At 48.1% G+C, this 23463-nt stretch overlaps 1 protein-coding gene across 2 annotated transcripts; it reads right to left on the bottom strand.

The window, feature by feature from the left end:
* Nucleotides 1-1561: 1561 nt before the first annotated feature.
* Nucleotides 1562-22850, bottom strand: LOC310660931 (uncharacterized protein). Of its 2 annotated transcripts, XM_083406516.1 has the most exons (9): nucleotides 22784-22850; nucleotides 21528-21695; nucleotides 20968-21368; nucleotides 17960-18086; nucleotides 16519-16626; nucleotides 5537-5659; nucleotides 5203-5304; nucleotides 4197-4304; nucleotides 1562-2859 (listed from the first exon to the last, which is right to left on the bottom strand). In XM_083406516.1, exons 3-9 carry the CDS (start codon nucleotides 21358-21360, stop codon nucleotides 2123-2125), a joined length of 1698 nt encoding a protein of 565 aa, XP_083262642.1. In that variant the 5' UTR covers nucleotides 21361-21368; nucleotides 21528-21695; nucleotides 22784-22850; the 3' UTR covers nucleotides 1562-2122. The 2 variants fall into 2 exon arrangements, with proteins under 2 accessions (XP_083262642.1, XP_083262641.1); XM_083406515.1 differs by lacking the exon at nucleotides 22784-22850 and having other exon boundaries at nucleotides 1576-2859; nucleotides 21528-22006.
* Nucleotides 22851-23463: the final 613 nt, after the last annotated feature.

The following is a 23463-nucleotide window of genomic DNA, read 5'->3' as shown; positions in this document are numbered from 1 at the left end:
AAAAGGCAGGTGCATAAGGAAATCTTCCAGAGGTTGAATATCCCGTAATACGATGGGGACGACAGGAAGGGCTCAGCAGCCAACCTGTTTCAATCGAACTGCGGCAAAACATCTCCTTGGACCCCTGCTTTGGAAAGGCAATAGAAACCGCGGGAGTCCTGTGGAAGGACAGAACCAGAACCTCTGAAGTCCAGGATGAAGCCCTACAGAGGGATCCAGAAAACTGGAGAGCGGGCAGCTTAAGGCTGGCACACATCGCAGATCCACAGGGGATCACCTTTGTCAGAGTGGCTGCCCCTTTAAGGAGGCCCCAATCCACCTCCATGGGGCAGGGGGCAGCGGCAAGCACCTAATGAGGAGCTCTGAGGCCTTCAGTAGCCCAGAGGCAGCGGGCATGGAGGAAATGGGGTCGCTGGGGGGTTGAACAGAGGAGGCAGCCATTGGTTCTGGAGCCTCTTCCCGTGGCAGATGGTGGAAGAAGTGGCACTGCCAAGGTATTTTCTCACCCCTGCCCTACACCCACTGTACTGGGTTCATGGCTGGACCCCACAGACCACCAGGCATTCAACGTGCCACTCTAGGGGGCTTCAGCAGCTGTCTTTGAGGAGAGGACCCCAGAACTGGCCGCTGCAGACGTCACTGCAAAGGCCTTCTCCCCGTTTGGGGGTATTTTGCAGGGATTTGTGCCTGTGGCCCCCCAGGGAGGGAGAGGAGGCTGTGCCAAGGGCCAGACCTCCCACAGAGCTGGAGCTGCTGCTATCAAGAGGGGTCTATGTCTCAGCGCTGTTGCCTTCCCAGCCCCACTGATCCCTGGGCATTCAGCACCTGCCGCCCCCCTACAGGACAGGCAGAAATCCATGCCCCGGAGCTTGCAACTCAGGCAGGTGAGTCCCTCAGGCGGGCAGAGCCTGGGAGAAAAAAGTTTGCCAAAGGAAAAGGAACTGGGGCTTATTGAGGCCGCAGAAACGGAGAAGAACTGCAGGGGGAAAGTTAACAACAAGGCCCTCTCCGCCTGCATCCACGGATGGCGTGTGGCCACAGCTTTGCCACACCGCAAAATCCTACCTGGGAGAGGCCAGGGAGAGAGACCCCCTTCCTTCATAATGAGGCTTGGCCATCCCAGGAACGCTGCTCCACTGTCTGACCCACGTGAGGACTCAAAAGAGAGCGCTGCAGCAGGCCTGCAGTTTAGGCCCTGGGGATTACCGTATTTTTCGCTCTAGAAGACGCACTTTTTCCCTCCTAAAAAGTACAGTGGTACCTCTAGATATGAACAGGATCCGTTCCGGAGCCCCATTTGTATCTAGAAGTAAATGTAACTAGCGACGGCGTGTCTGCGTGCGTCGCTTTTCATCGCTTCTGCGCATGACGTTACTTCCGGGTTCCAAGCAGCACAACTCAAACGCGCTCAACTCGAAGCGTCTTCAACCCGAGGTATGACTGTAAGGGGAAATGTGTGTGCGTCTTATGGAGCGAATGCAGGCTGCGCAGCTATCCCAGAAGCCAGAACAGCAAGAGGGATCGCTGCTTTCGCTGCGCAGCGATCCCTCTTGCTGTTCTGGCTTCTGGGATTCAGAATATTTTTTTCCTCCTTCAAAAACTAGGTGCGTCTTATGGTCTGGTGCGTCTTACAGAGTGAAAAATACGGTACGTCCTGGATATTTGCGCGCAAAGGCAGAAAAACACACACACACAACCCGAGTGACTATCCCCACCTTACTGGGCTCTGCAAGGCCTGGCGAAAGCTGTTGGAGGTTCCTGGGAGGAGCCAGCCTTAAACCCCAGCACAGGAAACCGGGCCAGGGAAACCCAGCAGGGAAAGAGCTTTACTCGGCCCGCTGCCACCTCGCTTGCCAGGCTCAGGGAAAGTCGCGCCAAATCTTGGGCGGCCCTTTCTGCTTGCTTCTCACCCCCAGCCTGGCCCTCTGTTTACCGGTCTGTCTTCCTGCCACCTGCACAAAGCCACAAGCAAAGTTGTGCGTGTCTCGGGGGAGAACGCCCCGTTTTCTTCCAAGAGGGGTCCCTGGCTGCCTTGCTGAGCTCAAAGGGTCTGCCAGGAGAACGCTCTCTGTGCCCGTTTGAGGGCTGCCCCCTCAACGACGGCGGGTCGAATTCTCCCGCCTCAGGCCCTCAAGTCCCCTGGGACTCGCCCGGCGGTATTGCACCTCTTGCAGTGGAACAGGCGGGCTCCGCTGGGCATCAAGGTCCCTTTGTAGGACAGCCACGACCCGCAGGTGTGGCAGCGCCGGCTCTGCATGCGGCTGTGGTTTTCCAGGTGTTCCAGCAACAGCCCCTGGTGAACGAAAGTCCGGTCGCACTGCGGGCAGCGGAAAGGCCAGTCGTCCGAGTGCATGCGCCGGTGGGCGGCCAGGGCGGCCGGGTCAGTGAAGTAGACGCTGCACTCCAGGCAGGGGGCCGGCCGGCCGGGCGCTGGAGACTGCTGGTTCTGGTCAAAGGCGGGTGGGCCGGCCTTGCTGCAGACGGAGCAGGGCAGGGCCCAGTTGGCCGAGTGGACGCGCTCGTGGACGGCCAGCGACTTCTGGCTGGAGAAGCAGAGGTTGCACTGGCCGCACGGGAACTGGGCGCCGGGCGCATGCGTCAGAAGGTGCTGCGAGAGCTGGCCCTGGAACGCAAAGCTGCGGTTGCAGCCCGTGCACTGGAACTTCCGCTTGCGGCTGTAGGGGTGGTCGGCGGAGGCCGTCCGGGGCGAGCCGTCCGAGGCACACATCTCGCACTGGAAGAGGTTGCCTTCGACCGCTTTCTGCTCGGGGTCCTCCGTCGCGCTGGGCTGGGCGGCTGACTTCTCGTCGGTTTCCTCCTCCTCCTCTTCTGCGGCCCTGCACGGCGTCCTGAGTCCAGCTGGGGCAAAAAGCAAACAGTCTTTAGGAAAAGGGGGCTGGGCAGGGGCAAGGAAATGTCTCCTGAGGCTCACAGGAAGCTGTTAGATCATTGGGTCCATTCTGCTCAGTACTGTCTACACTGGCAGGCAGCCGTTGTGGGGGATTTCAGATGAGGACATTCCCAGCCCTATCTAGAGAGGTCACTGGGAGCCGAATCTGGGACCTCCTGCATGCCAAGCAGAGGCTCTACTGCTGTGCTCCCCTAAAAATAAAGCAAGATTCTAGTCCTCATTGTTCTAAATCAAGGGCTGATTTAACAAAGGAGTCAGAGTGTTGCTCCATGTAGCTCTGTATTGCCTACACTGACTGACAGCAGCTCTCCAGGCTTCCCCCCACTTCGCCGACAGATGCGACTGGGGATTGAGCCCGGAACTTCCTTGAATGTTTTAATTTGTTTTTGCTAATAATCTTACTGTCTTTTTCTTTTTGCAGACCAATTTGAAGTTTCAACTTTTGAATGGAAGAAGTAAAAATTTTTGATTATCACAAAAGATGTGGGAGGAAAGGATTAATAAGAATAGGAGCCACAAAAGGGAGGACGGAAGTCCAGGAGATTCCTTGGAATCTTGTTTTTATTATTTATGTGTGATATATTCTCTGTAAAAAAATTATTTGAAAAACCAAAAAAAAATTTTTTTATATAAAAAAAGTTTTTTCTTTTGAAAAGTTAAAATAAGAATACAGTCATACCTTGGATTACAGATGCTTCGGGTTGCACGATTTCGGGTTGTGCACCACGCCAAACCCAGAAGTACCGGCAGAGGTTACTTCCGGGTTTCAGCAATTGTGCTTGCGCAGAAGCACCAAATCACACTTTGCACATGTGCAGAAGCGCCAAATCGCGACCTGCGCATGCACAGGTGTGACGGTTGCGAAGGTGCCTCCCACACGGATCACATTCGCAACCCGAGCATCCACTGTAAGACTAAAAACAGATTAAAACTAGAAGGCACTTTCTAAACATCTGGGAAAGCTTTCCTAAGCAAGAAAGTTTTTAGCAGGTACCGAAAAGAGTATATAATGAAGGCTGATATCAATAAGCAAGGAGTTCCACAGTTTAGGTGACGCTACATCGAAAGATTGTGTAAAGATCTTGCAGTTCGGCCTGGATGTGGGTCTGGCTGAAGAATGCTATGGATCTATAGGTAGCCACAACATCTACCCAGCAGCTCTATTCTATGCCAAAACTAAAAGGCCTTCCTCCTCTTTGCAGGGGGTTGGACTAGATGACCCTCGAAACCCCTTCCGACTCAACGGATTCTATGATTTTATGATTCTTCCCAAGTCAGCCCTCACCTGCTGGAACCAAGACCTGCTGATCCTCAATGGGCTGTTCTTCTTCCTCTTCCTCTTCCTCCTCCTCCTCCTCCTCCTCCTGTTTAATCCAGGCAGGAACAAGGGGCTCTGTGGATGAGAGAGACGAGACCGAAACTGCTCATCATTCCCCAGCAATCTTTTACGCCCCCTGCTGCCCCCCCCCCAAAGAACCCAACCGTCATTTTACTGACGGGAAAAGGCCGACATGCAGAAAAAGTCCGACGACAGCAGAGGCATCGCACACGGAGATGCTTTTTTGTTTATCAAATCACTTTAAAATATGTATATTGCTGCATCATTAAAAATATATTTCAAAGCGGCTTACGGAAACAAAAGCATAAGATCATGGGTAGGCAAACGAAGGCCCGGGGGCCAGATCCGGCCCAAACGCCTTCTACTGTAAATCCGGCCCACAGACAGTCCAGGAATCAGCATGTTTTTTACATGAGTAGAATGTGTCCGTTTATTTAAAATGCACCTCTGGGTTATTTGTGGGGCCTGCCTGGTGTTTTTACATGAGTAGAATGGGTCCTCTTATTTATAATGCACCTCTGGGTTATTTGTGGGGCATAGGAATTTGTTCATTTTTTTTCCAAAATGTAGTCTGGCCCCCCACAAGGTCTGAGGGACAGTGGACTGGCCCCCTGCTAAAAAAGTCTGCTGAGCCCTGCATAAGACCATTTAAAAGCGGAGCCCAACTAACCGCTGTGGAAGGAGGTGTTCTTAACTGCCTGCCTAGGACTGGCGGAGTATGGTAGGCATTTAAAAATTGGGCACAGAAGGCGCCTGCTGAATCTCTAGTGGCAGGGAGTTCCGCAGGACCAGGCCGACGACGCTCAAGGCTCTGTTTTCTCATTGTGGCCAAACAAGCTTCACCAACCCGGAGAACGGTCAACGGCACTGCTGGCCTGTTCTTGGTGCTCATCCTGGGGCCCTGATCCAAGAAGGGCTCCTGGTTCTGTGCCCAAGGGGCCTCAACACTCACCGCTGCCAGGGCTCACGGGAGACGCAGGTTCTTCCTTGATGTGGATTTCCTCCTGCTCTTCCTTAATCTGCGGCCCCGTCTCGTCTTGAACAATCTGGAGTTCTTTGGGAAATAAAGAGGAAATTTCTCTATACGCCAAATGATTTTTTCTGGGAATCAAACCTCAGCCCCCCCATTTTTTTTTGCTATGGCATTTGGGGAACGTCTGACCCCAAGTGCTGCTAAGAAGCAGTGTGGATAAAAATCAATGATTTTAAAAAATAAAATAGATCCAAATTGGATTTTTAAAATAAAATGTTTTCAGAGGAAAGATCTTTCTAAAGAGAGGACTCACCCAAGTCGGGGTCGATGGCGAGGTTCATTTCTTGACTCTCTTCTGGGTCATCAAAGGGCCGCACCTCCTCCTTGACCTCTTCCCCGTCCCAGGAAGAAGCCTCCGTTGCAGCGATCGGGGATCCTGAACCCAGGGAATGAATGAATTTTATTATTACGGTCACAGACCAGTCGTCCGGGTCACTTACTTCACTATCAGGAAAATCATAAAACACAACAGGGATACATTGAATTGCAATTGGGTATAACAGAGACAATTCAGATTTAGCGGCAGTTTATATATATATATATATATATATATTTGCTTTCGTAGATTTTCACGGGTACAGGAATGCAGGTTTTGGTGTCCTCGGGTGTCTTCCCGTGTAAAAGTTGGGGTGTCTAGGCGACGTTTCGACGAGGTCTCACTCGTCATCTTCAGGCTGGTGCTTTCGGCTTCTTGTTACTGGAACAGAGCAGGATCTCAGTGTTTGAGTTCCTATAAATACTGTTGAGGAGGTGTGGTGTATAGCCTCCAATGTTCTGGGCAGAGAGGAGGTTCCCAGGCTAGTGTGCCTTTTCTTCTTTTGTTCCTTAATTACTTGAGGGATATCTTGAGTGATTTCTTGAGTGATTTCCTGAATCCCACTTAGGTGGGTCATTAGGTGTGGATTAGTTGCTAAAGCCTTCGTGTCTTGAACTCTTGAACTTTGTGAAGAGTTTTTCTGAGAAGATGGCTGTACTGCACTTGGTTGTGCTCTGGCTTGGCTTCGTGTATAGGGGCGAGCTGTGGTTTTGTGGCCTGTGCCAGCCAGATCTGTGTAGGGATTGCAGGGGGGTGCAGCATCCGGAGGTGCCACCCTGGTTTGGCTACTGGATGGTGTCTGTAATTTATCTGTGGAGAGGGTCTGGGTTTGGGTCTGGTGTGGTTGATTGGTGATGGCGTTCTGTGTGCCTCTGGATCTGGTGTCAGATTTTGTGGGGAGGGCTAATTTCCAGATGTCTGGCAAGCGGGATGTGTCGTCACGCTTGTTCATGTTGTGAGGGTGTTTCTCTATCTCGATGGCTTCCATGATTATTCTCTTGTGGTGATGTTCCATGTTAAAGAGCAATTTGGAATCTGCAAAATTAATTTCGTGTCCTGTTTCTTTCATGTGTTGGAAAAGAGAGGAAGTTTTTTTCTTCTTTTTTGACGGCATTCTTGTGTTCTGCGATCCGTGCATTTATTCGTCTGTTTGTTTGTCCAATGTACGTGGCTGGGCAGACTTTGCAGGGTATTTCATAGACCCCTTGGTTTTCCAACTGAATTTTATCCTTGGGGTTTCTGAGGATATTGGCTATTTTTTGGTTGGTGCAAAAGGCTGTTTTGATATTGTGTTTATGGAGGATTTTGCTAATTTTATCTGTAGTGCCCTTGATATAAGGAAGGAGGGCTATGCCATTGTTTTCTTCTGTGTCTTGGTTTTTGGGGGGTGTTTCTTTTTGGATTAGCTTCGTAACCCTGTTTTGCTGGTATCCATTGGCAATTAACACATTTGAGAGATTCTGTAACTCAGTTGTCAAGTGGTCTTCGTCAGCCAGGCGTTTGGTTCTGGAGATGAGAGTCTTGGCTACGGAGTTTATTTGTGCAGGGTGGTGGTGTGATTGTGCATGTAAGTAGCGGTTGGTGTGTGTTTTTTTCCGGTAGATAGTGTGTCCTAGGGAGCCATCAGGTTTTTTGTAGATTAGAACGTCAAGGAAGGGAAGTTGGTTGTTGGCTTCTATTTCCATAGTGAATTGTATTTTGGGGTGTAGGCTGTTGAGATGTGTGAGGAAGCTATCCAGTTTTTCCTTCCCGTGTGGCCAAATTACAAAGGTGTCGTCAACATATCTGAGCCAAAGTTTGGGTTTGTGTTCTGACTTGTCTAAAGCATTGGTTTCAAAGTGTTCCATGTACAGGTTAGCGATGACCGGTGAGAGGGGTGATCCCATAGGTGCTCCTTCTATCTGTTTGTATCTTTGTCCATTGTGGATGAAGTACGTGTTGGTTAGGCAGTGGTTGGTCAGGTCCAAGATGTATTCGGGGGGATTGTATTTGTTTTGAATGGCTGTCAAGGCTTCATTAATGGGCACTTGTGTGAAGAGAGATACAACATCGAAGCTCACAAGTAGGTCATTGGGTTGTAGGTTTTGCTTCTTTATTGTTTCTATGAACTGGAAGGAGTTTGGAACGTGTGAAGAGATGGATTCTGCATAGGGCTGAAGTTGCTTGGCGAGAAATTTAGCGAGATTTTGTAGAGGTGAGCCTATGGAGCTGACTATTGGTCTGAGTGGTGTTCCTTCTTTGTGTATCTTGGGGAGGCCGTAGAGTTTGGGGCATCTGGATGATTTTTCTCTGGGGATGATTCTTAGCTGGATTTCTTCACTGATAGGAGAGGCTTTTATTTTGGATTTGGTGGTTTTTTCCAGATAGGTGGTGGGATCTGTTTTTATAGGTTGGTAGGTAGGGTCTTGGAGTAGATTTGATAGTTTTGCTTGGTAGTCCGATGTGTTCATCACAACAGTGGCATTACCTTTGTCTGCTGGGAGAATGATTATGTTGTTGTCTTTCCTCAGGTTGGTGAGTGCTTTCTGTTCTTCTTTGTGTAAATTGCTTCTGGGTGGTTTGCTGGAGCAGAGGATGTTGGTGACTTCAAGTCTGATTTTATTGGCTTCATCTGGATTGATTTTGGTTAGGCTAGCTTCGACTCCGCATATGATGTTTTCCGTGGGGATGCGTCTCGGGGCGACTGCAAAGTTGAAACCTTTGGAGAGTACTTTGGTTTCAGTTGAGGTGAGGATCCTGTCTGATATGTTATGTACTGTTTGTTTCATGGGTTGTTGTGGAGGGTGGCTGGGCTTCTGGCGTTTCTCTAGTTTGTGGAGTTTGTTGGTGTGTGTGTCTGTCTTGTGTGAGGTCTCCGTTTCAGCTCTCCAGACGGCTAGTTGTTTGCATTTGTCCCAGAGTGCAGGGTGGATTTTGTTACAGAGTTTGAGGTGAAGAGTGAGTAGATCTTTGTTGGTTTGGTTTAGTAGGTATCTTTTCTTGTGTAGTTCGTTTCTGATTAGAGATAGTTCAGTTCGTTTCAGGATCCTTTCGGTAGCTGGGGTTTTAGAGTGGAATTTAAGTTGGAAGCATGTGGGAATTAAGTTGTTGTCTCGGCAGTTGCGTAGGAACAAGAGATCACATAAGATGGTGGCTCTTCGGATTTCTAGTTTCTCGTAGGTTCTTGTCAGCTGGAAGGTTTCCTCCCCGTAGAGGTGAGATATTTGCTTTCGTAGATTTTCACGGGTACAGGAATGCAGGTTTTGGTGTCCTCGGGTGTCTTCCCGTGTAAAAGTTGGGGTGTCTAGGCGACGTTTCGACGAGGTCTCACTCGTCATCTTCAGGCTGGTGCTTTCGGCTTCTTGTTACTGGAACAGAGCAGGATCTCAGTGTTTGAGTTCCTACAAAGATCTACTCACTCTTCACCTCAAACTCTGTAACAAAATCCACCCTGCACTCTGGGACAAATGCAAACAACTAGCCGTCTGGAGAGCTGAAACGGAGACCTCACACAAGACAGACACACACACCAACAAACTCCACAAACTAGAGAAACGCCAGAAGCCCAGCCACCCTCCACAACAACCCATGAAACAAACAGTACATAACATATCAGACAGGATCCTCACCTCAACTGAAACCAAAGTACTCTCCAAAGGTTTCAACTTTGCAGTCGCCCCGAGACGCATCCCCACGGAAAACATCATATGCGGAGTCGAAGCTAGCCTAACCAAAATCAATCCAGATGAAGCCAATAAAATCAGACTTGAAGTCACCAACATCCTCTGCTCCAGCAAACCACCCAGAAGCAATTTACACAAAGAAGAACAGAAAGCACTCACCAACCTGAGGAAAGACAACAACATAATCATTCTCCCAGCAGACAAAGGTAATGCCACTGTTGTGATGAACACATCGGACTACCAAGCAAAACTATCAAATCTACTCCAAGACCCTACCTACCAACCTATAAAAACAGATCCCACCACCTATCTGGAAAAAACCACCAAATCCAAAATAAAAGCCTCTCCTATCAGTGAAGAAATCCAGCTAAGAATCATCCCCAGAGAAAAATCATCCAGATGCCCCAAACTCTACGGCCTCCCCAAGATACACAAAGAAGGAACACCACTCAGACCAATAGTCAGCTCCATAGGCTCACCTCTACAAAATCTCGCTAAATTTCTCGCCAAGCAACTTCAGCCCTATGCAGAATCCATCTCTTCACACGTTCCAAACTCCTTCCAGTTCATAGAAACAATAAAGAAGCAAAACCTACAACCCAATGACCTACTTGTGAGCTTCGATGTTGTATCTCTCTTCACACAAGTGCCCATTAATGAAGCCTTGACAGCCATTCAAAACAAATACAATCCCCCCGAATACATCTTGGACCTGACCAACCACTGCCTAACCAACACGTACTTCATCCACAATGGACAAAGATACAAACAGATAGAAGGAGCACCTATGGGATCACCCCTCTCACCGGTCATCGCTAACCTGTACATGGAACACTTTGAAACCAATGCTTTAGACAAGTCAGAACACAAACCCAAACTTTGGCTCAGATATGTTGACGACACCTTTGTAATTTGGCCACACGGGAAGGAAAAACTGGATAGCTTCCTCACACATCTCAACAGCCTACACCCCAAAATACAATTCACTATGGAAATAGAAGCCAACAACCAACTTCCCTTCCTTGACGTTCTAATCTACAAAAAACCTGATGGCTCCCTAGGACACACTATCTACCGGAAAAAAACACACACCAACCGCTACTTACATGCACAATCACACCACCACCCTGCACAAATAAACTCCGTAGCCAAGACTCTCATCTCCAGAACCAAACGCCTGGCTGACGAAGACCACTTGACAACTGAGTTACAGAATCTCTCAAATGTGTTAATTGCCAATGGATACCAGCAAAACAGGGTTACGAAGCTAATCCAAAAAGAAACACCCCCCAAAAACCAAGACACAGAAGAAAACAATGGCATAGCCCTCCTTCCTTATATCAAGGGCACTACAGATAAAATTAGCAAAATCCTCCATAAACACAATATCAAAACAGCCTTTTGCACCAACCAAAAAATAGCCAATATCCTCAGAAACCCCAAGGATAAAATTCAGTTGGAAAACCAAGGGGTCTATGAAATACCCTGCAAAGTCTGCCCAGCCACGTACATTGGACAAACAAACAGACGAATAAATGCACGGATCGCAGAACACAAGAATGCCGTCAAAAAAGAAGAAAAAACTTCCTCTCTTTTCCAACACATGAAAGAAACAGGACACGAAATTAATTTTGCAGATTCCAAATTGCTCTTTAACATGGAACATCACCACAAGAGAATAATCATGGAAGCCATCGAGATAGAGAAACACCCTCACAACATGAACAAGCGTGACGACACATCCCGCTTGCCAGACATCTGGAAATTAGCCCTCCCCACAAAATCTGACACCAGATCCAGAGGCACACAGAACGCCATCACCAATCAACCACACCAGACCCAAACCCAGACCCTCTCCACAGATAAATTACAGACACCATCCAGTAGCCAAACCAGGGTGGCACCTCCGGATGCTGCACCCCCCTGCAATCCCTACACAGATCTGGCTGGCACAGGCCACAAAACCACAGCTCGCCCCTATACACGAAGCCAAGCCAGAGCACAACCAAGTGCAGTACAGCCATCTTCTCAGAAAAACTCTTCACAAAGTTCAAGAGTTCAAGACACGAAGGCTTTAGCAACTAATCCACACCTAATGACCCACCTAAGTGGGATTCAGGAAATCACTCAAGAAATCACTCAAGATATCCCTCAAGTAATTAAGGAACAAAAGAAGAAAAGGCACACTAGCCTGGGAACCTCCTCTCTGCCCAGAACATTGGAGGCTATACACCACACCTCCTCAACAGTATTTATAGGAACTCAAACACTGAGATCCTGCTCTGTTCCAGTAACAAGAAGCCGAAAGCACCAGCCTGAAGATGACGAGTGAGACCTCGTCGAAACGTCGCCTAGACACCCCAACTTTTACACGGGAAGACACCCGAGGACACCAAAACCTGCATTCCTGTACCCGTGAAAATCTACGAAAGCAAATATCTCACCTCTACGGGGAGGAAACCTTCCAGCTGACAAGAACCTACGAGAAACTAGAAATCCGAAGAGCCACCATCTTATGTGATCTCTTGTTCCTACGCAACTGCCGAGACAACAACTTAATTCCCACATGCTTCCAACTTAAATTCCACTCTAAAACCCCAGCTACCGAAAGGATCCTGAAACGAACTGAACTATCTCTAATCAGAAACGAACTACACAAGAAAAGATACCTACTAAACCAAACCAACAAAGATCTACTCACTCTTCACCTCAAACTCTGTAACAAAATCCACCCTGCACTCTGGGACAAATGCAAACAACTAGCCGTCTGGAGAGCTGAAACGGAGACCTCACACAAGACAGACACACACACCAACAAACTCCACAAACTAGAGAAACGCCAGAAGCCCAGCCACCCTCCACAACAACCCATGAAACAAACAGTACATAACATATCAGACAGGATCCTCACCTCAACTGAAACCAAAGTACTCTCCAAAGGTTTCAACTTTGCAGTCGCCCCGAGACGCATCCCCACGGAAAACATCATATGCGGAGTCGAAGCTAGCCTAACCAAAATCAATCCAGATGAAGCCAATAAAATCAGACTTGAAGTCACCAACATCCTCTGCTCCAGCAAACCACCCAGAAGCAATTTACACAAAGAAGAACAGAAAGCACTCACCAACCTGAGGAAAGACAACAACATAATCATTCTCCCAGCAGACAAAGGTAATGCCACTGTTGTGATGAACACATCGGACTACCAAGCAAAACTATCAAATCTACTCCAAGACCCTACCTACCAACCTATAAAAACAGATCCCACCACCTATCTGGAAAAAACCACCAAATCCAAAATAAAAGCCTCTCCTATCAGTGAAGAAATCCAGCTAAGAATCATCCCCAGAGAAAAATCATCCAGATGCCCCAAACTCTACGGCCTCCCCAAGATACACAAAGAAGGAACACCACTCAGACCAATAGTCAGCTCCATAGGCTCACCTCTACAAAATCTCGCTAAATTTCTCGCCAAGCAACTTCAGCCCTATGCAGAATCCATCTCTTCACACGTTCCAAACTCCTTCCAGTTCATAGAAACAATAAAGAAGCAAAACCTACAACCCAATGACCTACTTGTGAGCTTCGATGTTGTATCTCTCTTCACACAAGTGCCCATTAATGAAGCCTTGACAGCCATTCAAAACAAATACAATCCCCCCGAATACATCTTGGACCTGACCAACCACTGCCTAACCAACACGTACTTCATCCACAATGGACAAAGATACAAACAGATAGAAGGAGCACCTATGGGATCACCCCTCTCACCGGTCATCGCTAACCTGTACATGGAACACTTTGAAACCAATGCTTTAGACAAGTCAGAACACAAACCCAAACTTTGGCTCAGATATGTTGACGACACCTTTGTAATTTGGCCACACGGGAAGGAAAAACTGGATAGCTTCCTCACACATCTCAACAGCCTACACCCCAAAATACAATTCACTATGGAAATAGAAGCCAACAACCAACTTCCCTTCCTTGACGTTCTAATCTACAAAAAACCTGATGGCTCCCTAGGACACACTATCTACCGGAAAAAAACACACACCAACCGCTACTTACATGCACAATCACACCACCACCCTGCACAAATAAACTCCGTAGCCAAGACTCTCATCTCCAGAACCAAACGCCTGGCTGACGAAGACCACTTGACAACTGAGTTACAGAATCTCTCAAATGTGTTAATTGCCAATGGATACCAGCAAAACAGGGTTACGAAGCTAATCCAAAAAGAAACACCCCCCAAAAACCAAGACACAGAAGAAAACAATGGCATAGCCCTCCTTCCTTATATCAAGGGCACTACAGATAAAATTAGCAAAATCCTCCATAAACACAATATCAAAACAGCCTTTTGCACCAACCAAAAAATAGCCAATATCCTCAGAAACCCCAAGGATAAAATTCAGTTGGAAAACCAAGGGGTCTATGAAATACCCTGCAAAGTCTGCCCAGCCACGTACATTGGACAAACAAACAGACGAATAAATGCACGGATCGCAGAACACAAGAATGCCGTCAAAAAAGAAGAAAAAACTTCCTCTCTTTTCCAACACATGAAAGAAACAGGACACGAAATTAATTTTGCAGATTCCAAATTGCTCTTTAACATGGAACATCACCACAAGAGAATAATCATGGAAGCCATCGAGATAGAGAAACACCCTCACAACATGAACAAGCGTGACGACACATCCCGCTTGCCAGACATCTGGAAATTAGCCCTCCCCACAAAATCTGACACCAGATCCAGAGGCACACAGAACGCCATCACCAATCAACCACACCAGACCCAAACCCAGACCCTCTCCACAGATAAATTACAGACACCATCCAGTAGCCAAACCAGGGTGGCACCTCCGGATGCTGCACCCCCCTGCAATCCCTACACAGATCTGGCTGGCACAGGCCACAAAACCACAGCTCGCCCCTATACACGAAGCCAAGCCAGAGCACAACCAAGTGCAGTACAGCCATCTTCTCAGAAAAACTCTTCACAAAGTTCAAGAGTTCAAGACACGAAGGCTTTAGCAACTAATCCACACCTAATGACCCACCTAAGTGGGATTCAGGAAATCACTCAAGAAATCACTCAAGATATCCCTCAAGTAATTAAGGAACAAAAGAAGAAAAGGCACACTAGCCTGGGAACCTCCTCTCTGCCCAGAACATTGGAGGCTATACACCACACCTCCTCAACAGTATTTATAGGAACTCAAACACTGAGATCCTGCTCTGTTCCAGTAACAAGAAGCCGAAAGCACCAGCCTGAAGATGACGAGTGAGACCTCGTCGAAACGTCGCCTAGACACCCCAACTTTTACACGGGAAGACACCCGAGGACACCAAAACCTGCATATATATATATATATATATATATATATATATATATATAAAATGTTGAACACTAAAATATAACCTAAAATTATCATTTAAAACCTTAATCATTTTGGTAGTACAGCTTGTTCCCTACGTTTTATGGCAGTCGCACAGAATTTGGCCACCCTTAGCGTAATCTCCAGATCCCTGTCCTCTACCAGGAGTTTTAGACATTGAAGTTCGGACCCATTTGGAGATTTCTGTATAACAGGAGTGATAAATACCGAGCGTATATCCCCGTAGAAACGGCAATGTAACAAGAATGTGGATGAGCCCAGGGGAAACGAGGCCACGCATGACCTCTTGCTTTTCACTTAGCACATCGCACATGCCCAAGAGCATCCCTGCGCAGGCACTCGCTGCAGGCTCAGGAGGGCAAGACAACCAGAACCGCCACTCAGAGCGGCTGGGACTTGTGTCTGTGCTTGCTTGTTTCCTCCTCCAGACCGTTCCCTTTTCCTCGTGTGCCACATCCCAATCCTGAGATTCCTTAACGGCAGTACAGTGGTACCTCAGTTTAAGAACAGCCTGGTTTACGAACTATTTGGTTTATGAACTCTGCAAAACCGGAAGTAGTGTCCCGGTTTGCGAACTTTATCTCGGTCTAAGAATGGAAGCCGAACGGTGGAAGGGAACTGGTGGCAGGAGGCCTTGTTAGGGAAAGCGCGCCTTGGTTTAAGAACGGTTTCGGTTTAAGAATGGACTTCCGGAACGGATTAAGTTCGTAAACCAAGGTACCACTGTACATAAAAAAATATGATGAGTCTTCCTTACTGGATAGGACCCATCTAGGCAAACATCCTGCCATCATGGCGGCCAACCAGCTGTCCCAACAGGAAGCCCAAAGCAAGACCTGACATTTCATCACATGTGGTGGGAATGTAAGAAAGTAAAGAACTTTTGGGATGATATATAATGAGATGAAAAAGATGTTGAAATATACATTCTTAAAAAAAAAACAGAAGCATTTTTACTTGGTATTATAGGCCAGGACATTAATAGGCAAGATGTTAAACTGTTTTTATATGCAACAACAGCGGCAAGGGTATTGTTAGCCCAGAAATGGAAGCAAGAAGAAATTCCAACGAAAGAAGAATGGCAGACAAAATTAATGGACTATGCATAATTGGACAAAATGACAGGAAGGATTCGAAACCGCTGCGCTCCCGAGGCTTCAGGCGGCTATCCTTGAAGCCAAGGAGCCTGCATTCGCTCCATAAGATGCACACACATTTCCCCTTAATTTTTGGAGGGGAAAATGTGCGTCTTATAGAGCGAAAAATATGGTAGTTTGGGTCGGGGGATGGTTTGCGCCTACAGATCTGTACACAGAATCTAGCAACCATCTGGGTCATCTTATGATCTTTGCCTAACAGGTCAACTTTTTGCTTTTCCGGGAGGTCGGCGAGCCTCACCAGCAGGGGATCAATGGTCTCACTACGTGCCTCTTCATAAAAGGGACATCTAAAGAACAAGTGCTCTGGGCTTCCTCTCTCCCCCAATGAACAGGCGCAAAGTCTCTGAGCACATGGGACTTTTTTAAAGGATCCTTCCAGGACTGGCGAGGGCAGAGCCGAGCTTCTGGCGAGTGTAAAAGCCCTTCTTGCATTTTTGGATACGAGAAAGAAGACATTTGCTGGCGGTGCGGCTATATATCTCTTGATTTCTCCAATTTTATAGTCGGGGCGCCTTGAGCAGTCCTGTTATCTCTCAGTGTCTGTGGTTCTTTGCCTGACCGTAGCTTCTGCCTGGCCCAATATCTTGCTCACGTGTTTTCATGTCCAAAGAGTAACATTGCCGCCGGGAAAGTGGAGAGGGCCATTTAAGGGAGAAGGGGCTTGATCCCTCATCACCCCACCCACCTACCTGGTTCCACAGGTAGCTCCTCCGCCTCCGAGTCTCCTGGGTCTTCCACACGGGGTTCCTCCCCTCGCTCAATCTGGGACAGGATCCTGGGCTTGGAAATGGCATAGTCTGGCCACGGGAAAAGGAGAGGCAGTCAGTGTCATTCAGAACAGGGTGGTGGGGAATGCACAATGAAGAAGAAGAAGAAGAGTTTGGATTTGATATCCCGCCTTTCACTCCCCTTCAGGAGTCTCAAAGCGGCTAACATTCTCCTTTCCCAACAAACACTCTGTGAGGTGAGTGGGGCTGAGAGACTTCAAAGAAGTGTGACTGGCCCAAGGTCACCCAGCAGCTGCATGTGGAGGAGCGGGGAAGCGAACCTGGTTCCCCAGATTACGAGACTACCGCTCTTAACCACTACACCACACTGGCTCTCAGTGGGCAGAAATGCCAGGGGGGCACGAGGAGGAGGATGGGGGGGGGGAGAATGCACATTAATTGGAATATAGAAGCAGCCTGCCCAAAAGCACACTGGAGGAACTTAGCCCTTTCAGCATATACTAAAAGTTATGGATCTCATGAACAAATCCGAATAAAATATACACACAATGACAGAAGGGATGTTATGTGATCTTCTAAACCGCGATTTGTTGGTTCTGGATGACACGAGCTGCGCTAAGTCAAAAAATGGAAGTCAAAACATTTGAAAGTGTGTGGCACAGATTTGATTTATTATATTCCTACGCCACTTTTAATTCAAACATCTACTTCCTTTTAAATGTTGGTTTGCTTTGTTCTTGTTCTTACTGTCTACTTTGCAGTTCCGTTCTGCATTTTCACAGCGTGAACCGAGACCTTCGGACGAAGGACGGTACACAAATTCGATAAATAACAATTGAAAAATAGCATTTGATTGACGTTGGAGTGAGACTGAGTTGAGAAATAAGACTAAGAGCACATTTTGATGTAGGAATGTATTAGATAATATGTAAAGAAATATACTATAAGAGTACATTCATTTGTAAAAAAGGAATATACAACGGGAAAGACAGGAAGTCTAGTGTGTTGGTATGCATATGATTTTTGGGGGGGAAATTGGGGGGAAATTGTTTGTGTTTTTTGTTCTTTCTTTTGTTTTGTTTCATTTTCTTTCTTTCTAGGTATATAAAATTTGTATATAATTTTTGTATACATGTTGGAAATTACATTATAGTAAGTCCTGTAATGTAGTATGACAACGTTTACCAATGTAATATAAGAATGTTAGCAAATAGATAAAATGCAAATTCAAAAAGAAAAGAAAAGATAACAATTGAAAAATAGAACGGCCTTCAAAGCGGCTTACAAGCAACAGGCAGCGATAACGCAATCACACGGAACAGCACAAAGACGCCGTAAATCGTTTGGGAGATTTAAGAGAGAAAGAGAGGCCCAGATCTCGCCTGGGTGTCCAAGCTCTTACCCAGCGAAACCAGCATCTCGTAGTTGCTCCTCATGACCCCTTTGTACAGCTCCTTCTGCCCCTCGTCCAGGTTGGCCCACTCCTGAGCGTCAAAATGGACCGAGATGTCGCCAAAGGTCACTGGCACCTGGGGTGGAAAGAGACCCACGCGTCAGAGCGCCCGCCTCCGTCCGTCGCGTCCAGAGATCTTTCCCCCTCTGCCCACTTTTGATGTCTTATTCCAGTGTTCCCCAACCTTGGGCCTCCAGCTGTTTTTGGACTACAACTCCCATCATCCCTCGCTAGCAAGACCAGTGGTCAAGGATGATGGGAATTGTAGTCCAAAAATAGCTGGAGGCCCAAGGTTGGGGAACACTGTCTTATTCAACAAAATGCAGCTCAGGCCTAGGGGGTCTCAGCAAATCTTCCCAAGAGGTCTTGCCCCAAGGAAGCAGCTGCGAAAACTGAAAACTTCTTGCCCAGTTCCTTCCCCAGCAGGCTAAGGCTCAGTTGTCTTGGCGCTCTTTGCTCCACCCTCTTCAGACCTCTACTGCTTCTGGGAGACAGGAGAGAGGCAAGCTGGTCCCTGTCTTCTTCCACAGGCTGCAGATTCTGATGTTGGGCTGACATCTGCAACAGCCTCTTCCCGCTCACTAAACCTCACCAAACTCCCAAGACTGCTCCCTCCTTCCCTCTGACCACTGGGCTCTGAGCCTTCATCCCTGGGGGTTCCCTTGGGGATTCCCTGCGTCCAGCCAGTGCCTGTCAGGTCAGGACTCTGCACCATTTCAAACAACACAGCGAGAGTACCAAAAGCTAAAAACAAAGAAGGGATCATTGTTAAAAAGTAAATTAAACTCCGATAGAATGTTTGAAAATCCATAACACAGATGGTAAATAAGGCCCGGCATAATAATAATGGTAACAATAATAATAGTAAATTTTATTTATACCCCGCCCTCCCTGGCCAGAGCCAGGCTGTCTCGCCAGAGTGGTGCATGCTCTGGTTATCTCCCGCTTGGACTACTGCAACGCGCTCTATGTGGGGCTACCTTTGAAGGTGACTCAGAAACTGCAATTAATCCAGAATACGGAAGCCAGACTGGTGACTGGGAGCGGCTGCGAGACCACATAACACCAGTCCTGAGAGATCTGCATTGTCTCCCAGTACGTTTCCGAGCACAATTCAAAGTGTTGGTGCTGATCTTTAAAGCCCTCGGTCCTGTATACCTGAAGGAGCGTCTCCACCCCCATCGTTCTGCCCGGACACTGAGGTCCAGCTCCAAGGGCCTTCTGGCAGTTCCCTCACTGCGAGAAGTGAGGTTACAGGGAACCAGGTAGAGGGCCTTCTCGGTGGTGGTGCCTGCCCTGTGGAACGCCCTCCCACCAGGTGTCAAGACAATAAACAACTATTTTACTTTTAAAAGACAACTGTTCCTTGTTCAGGGAAGTTTTAAATGTCTGACGCTGCATTGTTTTTAATATTCAGTTGGAAGCCGCCCAGAGTGGCTGGGGAAACCCAGCCAGATGGACGGGGTATAAATAATAAATTATTATTATTATTATTATTATTCACAAATTTATTGACAGCTGCACGAGTTATGATAGCTAGGAAGTGGAAGGGACAAGCAGAATATAAAATAAAAGAATGGTCTAAAGAGGTGTGGGATATAGCTATTAATGATACATTAACATATGCCTTTAAGGTAAGACTGGGAATACACAGGAGAAATGATTTTGGGGAGATATGGAGAATGCTTGTAGAATTTGAACTGTTAAAACAGAAAGGGGTCAAACCATCACAAGAGGTGTTGAAATTTTGGGAGGTTGGATAGTTACAATGGAATTGTCTCAGTGGTGGGGTGCACATGTTTATTCTTATTTATTTATGATTATTATTTTGTCCAAAAATAAGTAAGAATAAAACTTCCGTGAAGGGCAGCCCACCACCTCCTGATGGGAGTCCGTTCCTCTTCCCGTCAGAAAGTTCTTCTTGACGTTTATTTTGGAACCGCTAGGCCCTGCCTACATCACAGGGCTGTTGTGAGGATAAGATGGGGATTGTCACGTAAGCCACCTTGAACTCCGTGGAGAAAAGGGGGGTTGCAAAAGTAATGGAGAAGAAGAATCGCAGCAAAGAAAGAGTCCTTGTATACAACTTGCACCTTAATATCAGCAAGACAAAGGAGATGGTGTTGGACTTTGGGAGGAAGAGAGGAGAACTAGCCCCGCTGTGTGGAGAGAGTCTCTTAGGAGTTTATCTCAGTGAAGACCTTACTGGGAAAATAAACACAACCCAGGTGGTTAAGAAAGCCCAACAGAGACTCCATTTCCTCAGAGTATTGCGGAAGAACGATGTCAATCAACATTTGATGATCTCCTTCTACTGGTGCGCAACAGAAAGTGTCCTTTCCTACTGCATCACGGTGTGGGACGCTGGTTTGACATCAACGGATAGGAGGTGCCTACAGAGGGTGGTGAATACAGCACAAGATATTATGGGCTGTCCCGTGAATCCGCTGGATGAAATAGCGGAAGAACGTTGCCTCAGGAGAGTGAGGAAAATTCTCAGGGATGATTATTCACACCCTGGCTGGCTCTTTCTTGATCTCCTGCCCTCGGGCAGAAGATGGTGTTTCCTGCTTGGCAGGGGGTTGGACTCGATGGCCCTTGTGGTCTCTTCCAACTCTATGATTCTATGATTCTATATAGAAACAGGATTAGTCGCACCAACAGGGTAAAGAATAGCTTCTATCCTGGGCTGTTAGGCTGCTGAATGAAAAGAGAACAACAGGGCAGCTGACTTTTGGGTTTGGTGGGTAAACGAGGGGAATTAAGACTAAGAGAGCGGAGTGGGGGGTGCTTGTGTAATCTCACCGTATACAAGTTGTACAAGTGACAATAAAGTATTTCAATAAAAACCTCCAAGGAAGGAGCATTCAACACATATAGTTTGTATAATTTGCATATAATTTGTACAATGTACATATAATTTGTAGAGTAAATTAAGCCAGCCGGGGCAAGGTTACCTGAGGGATTTCTCCTTTAACGCCCGGAGGAAGCCTCAGGATCCAGAAGTTGCGGTTCTTCAGCAGGTTCTCCAAGTTGTCCAGCCTCCTCTGGAGTAGGCTGTTCTCCCGGATCAGGGTCCCGAGCGCGGACAGCTTGCTCTCCACCTCCTGCCCCATCTCTGCCACCACCCTCTCGCAGACAACCCACTTCTGCTCTGCAGCCACCATCCTCCTCTCCAGGCCCTGAAGCCGGGCGCCCTGAGAAGGGAGCGCCGTGTCCGTGGCTTCCACGGCGGACCACGGAGACGCCTCCGGGACGGGGACCTTCCTCTCCCCGTTATACGTGGCCTTGCAGGTTACCGCAGGGCGTGGCGGCAGCTGGCGGCCGGATTCTGAAACCTCGAACTCCATGGCTTGCTCTGCAAGGGTGGAGGAAATGGAATCAGGAAATTGTAGAGTCGGAAGGGACCGCCAGAGGTCATCCAGACCGACCCCGTGTGATTCAAGTGCTGGATGAGAATTGAGCCTCCAACACAATTAGAGAGCAGGAAAAGGAATGCCTTTCAGAGGCCGCTTACCGGAAGCTGTGAAATTTCACTGCTGGGAACAGGGTCCTGGGTAAGAGTCGCTTGCCAGGTGTTGATGCCCCTTATCGGAACCAAAACACCAAAGTTGGAGAGAGATGGGCGCCGCGTTGGGGATGCCCTTCACCCTAGGAAAGGGGGCCTTGGGGAAAAGTTGGCAAGCTGCCAAGAGGGAAGAAAGCCAAAAGCTTAGATGCCATCCTCCCTTAAGTCCCGTACCCCAAAGCAAAGGTGTATTTTCTCCCCCCCCTTTTCAAGCCAGGGCAGGGCTCCTGCTGCACCCCCAGAAGCATCTTTCGAAAGCAGCAGTACCCTCAGCACCTTCGCTGAACCCCAAAATAAACAGCAGGAATTATCCCTGCCTCTCTTCTGCTTTATCTGACCTAAGGCATCCTCAAGGAACCCCCAAAGTGCTTTGCTGCACCCCAAGGCACCCTGAAATGCAACTGCCTAGCCCTTCTGCACCCAAGGCACCCTGAAATGCAGCTGCCTAGCCCTTCTGCACCCAAGGCACCCTGAAATGCAACTGCCTAGCCCTTCTGCACCCCAAGGCACCCTGAAATGCAGCTGCCTAGCCCTTCTGCACCCAAGGCACCCTGAAATGCAACTGCCTAGCCCTTCTGCACCCCAAGGCACCCTGAAATGCAGCTGCCTGGCCCTTCTGCACCCGAAGGCACCCTGAAATGCAGCTGCCTGGCCCTTCTGCACCCCAAGGCACCTTGAAATGCAAATGATCAGCCCTTCTACACCCCAATTCACCTTGAAATACAGATGATCAACCCTTCTGCACCCCAAGGCACCCTAAAATGCAGCTGCCTAGCCCTTCTGCACCCAAGGCACCTTGAAATGCAAATGATCAGCCCTTCTGCACCCCAAGGCACCCTGAAATACAGATGATCAACCCTTCTGCACCCCAAGGCACCCTAAAATGCAGCTGCCTAGCCCTTCTGCACCCAAGGCACCCTGAAATGCAACTGCCTAGCCCTTCTGCACCCAAAAATGCAAATGATCAGCCCTTCTGCACCCCAAGGCACCCTGAAATGCAAATGATCAGCCCTTCTGCACCCAAGGCACCCTGAAATGCAAATGATCAGCCCTTCTGCACCCAAGGCACCCTGAAATGCAGCTGCCTAGCCCTTCTGCACCCAAGGCACCCTGAAATACAGATGATCAGCCCTTCTGCACCCAAGGCACCCTGAAATGCAACTGACCGGCCCCTCCGCGCTCCCCCCCCCATCCCCTTGCAATACCCTCCGCCCGCCCAGCCGCTTCTCTCCCGCTTTTGTCTCCCGCGCAGAGCCCCACACTTGCCTTGGGTCCGTGGGGCCGGCACTGCGCATGCTCGCGAGGACCAGGCCTGGGCGACGAAGCCGCGGCTCCCCGGGAGCGACTCCGCACCGCCACCTGCGGGCCAGGAGGAGAAGCGCAGGGAGCCGGCCGCCGGAGGGCAACGCAAGCTCCCCGCTTCACCGGATTGGCTTACAAGGCAGAGGTATTTGCATAGACACGCCCCCTTCCATGTACTTCTCTTACCGAGCGCTGTCGAACTACAACTCCCATCATCCCTTTCCATGGGGCGCGTTTGCTGCGGCTGATCGTTGCTTATCTATGGTTGCATTTATTTGTTGCAGACTTTATTTTATTTTATTTTATTTTATTTATGGTTGCATTTGTTGCAGACTTCCCCCCCCCAATACTTTTTATTGCTTTTTTGTAACAACAAAAATTAAAATAAATACTCTTACATTCAAAAATTTGTATGTCTTCTTATTTACCCGGACTTCCTTCCATCCCTTCAACGGTTTTCATGTCTCAAATCTTTTCTTACAGTTTCTTATTTACACTCCATCCGCATCACAAGTCTGCATTTGTTGCAAACTTTTAGAAGGCAGCCTGTTTAGGGAAGCTTGTAATGTTTAATAGACTATTC

Source organism: Podarcis tiliguerta, assembly GCF_965153285.1.
Source record: "Podarcis tiliguerta genome assembly, chromosome: 12".
Taxonomy (NCBI): Eukaryota; Metazoa; Chordata; class Lepidosauria; order Squamata; family Lacertidae; genus Podarcis; species Podarcis tiliguerta.
This window is presented reverse-complemented; position numbering and strand designations above follow the sequence as displayed.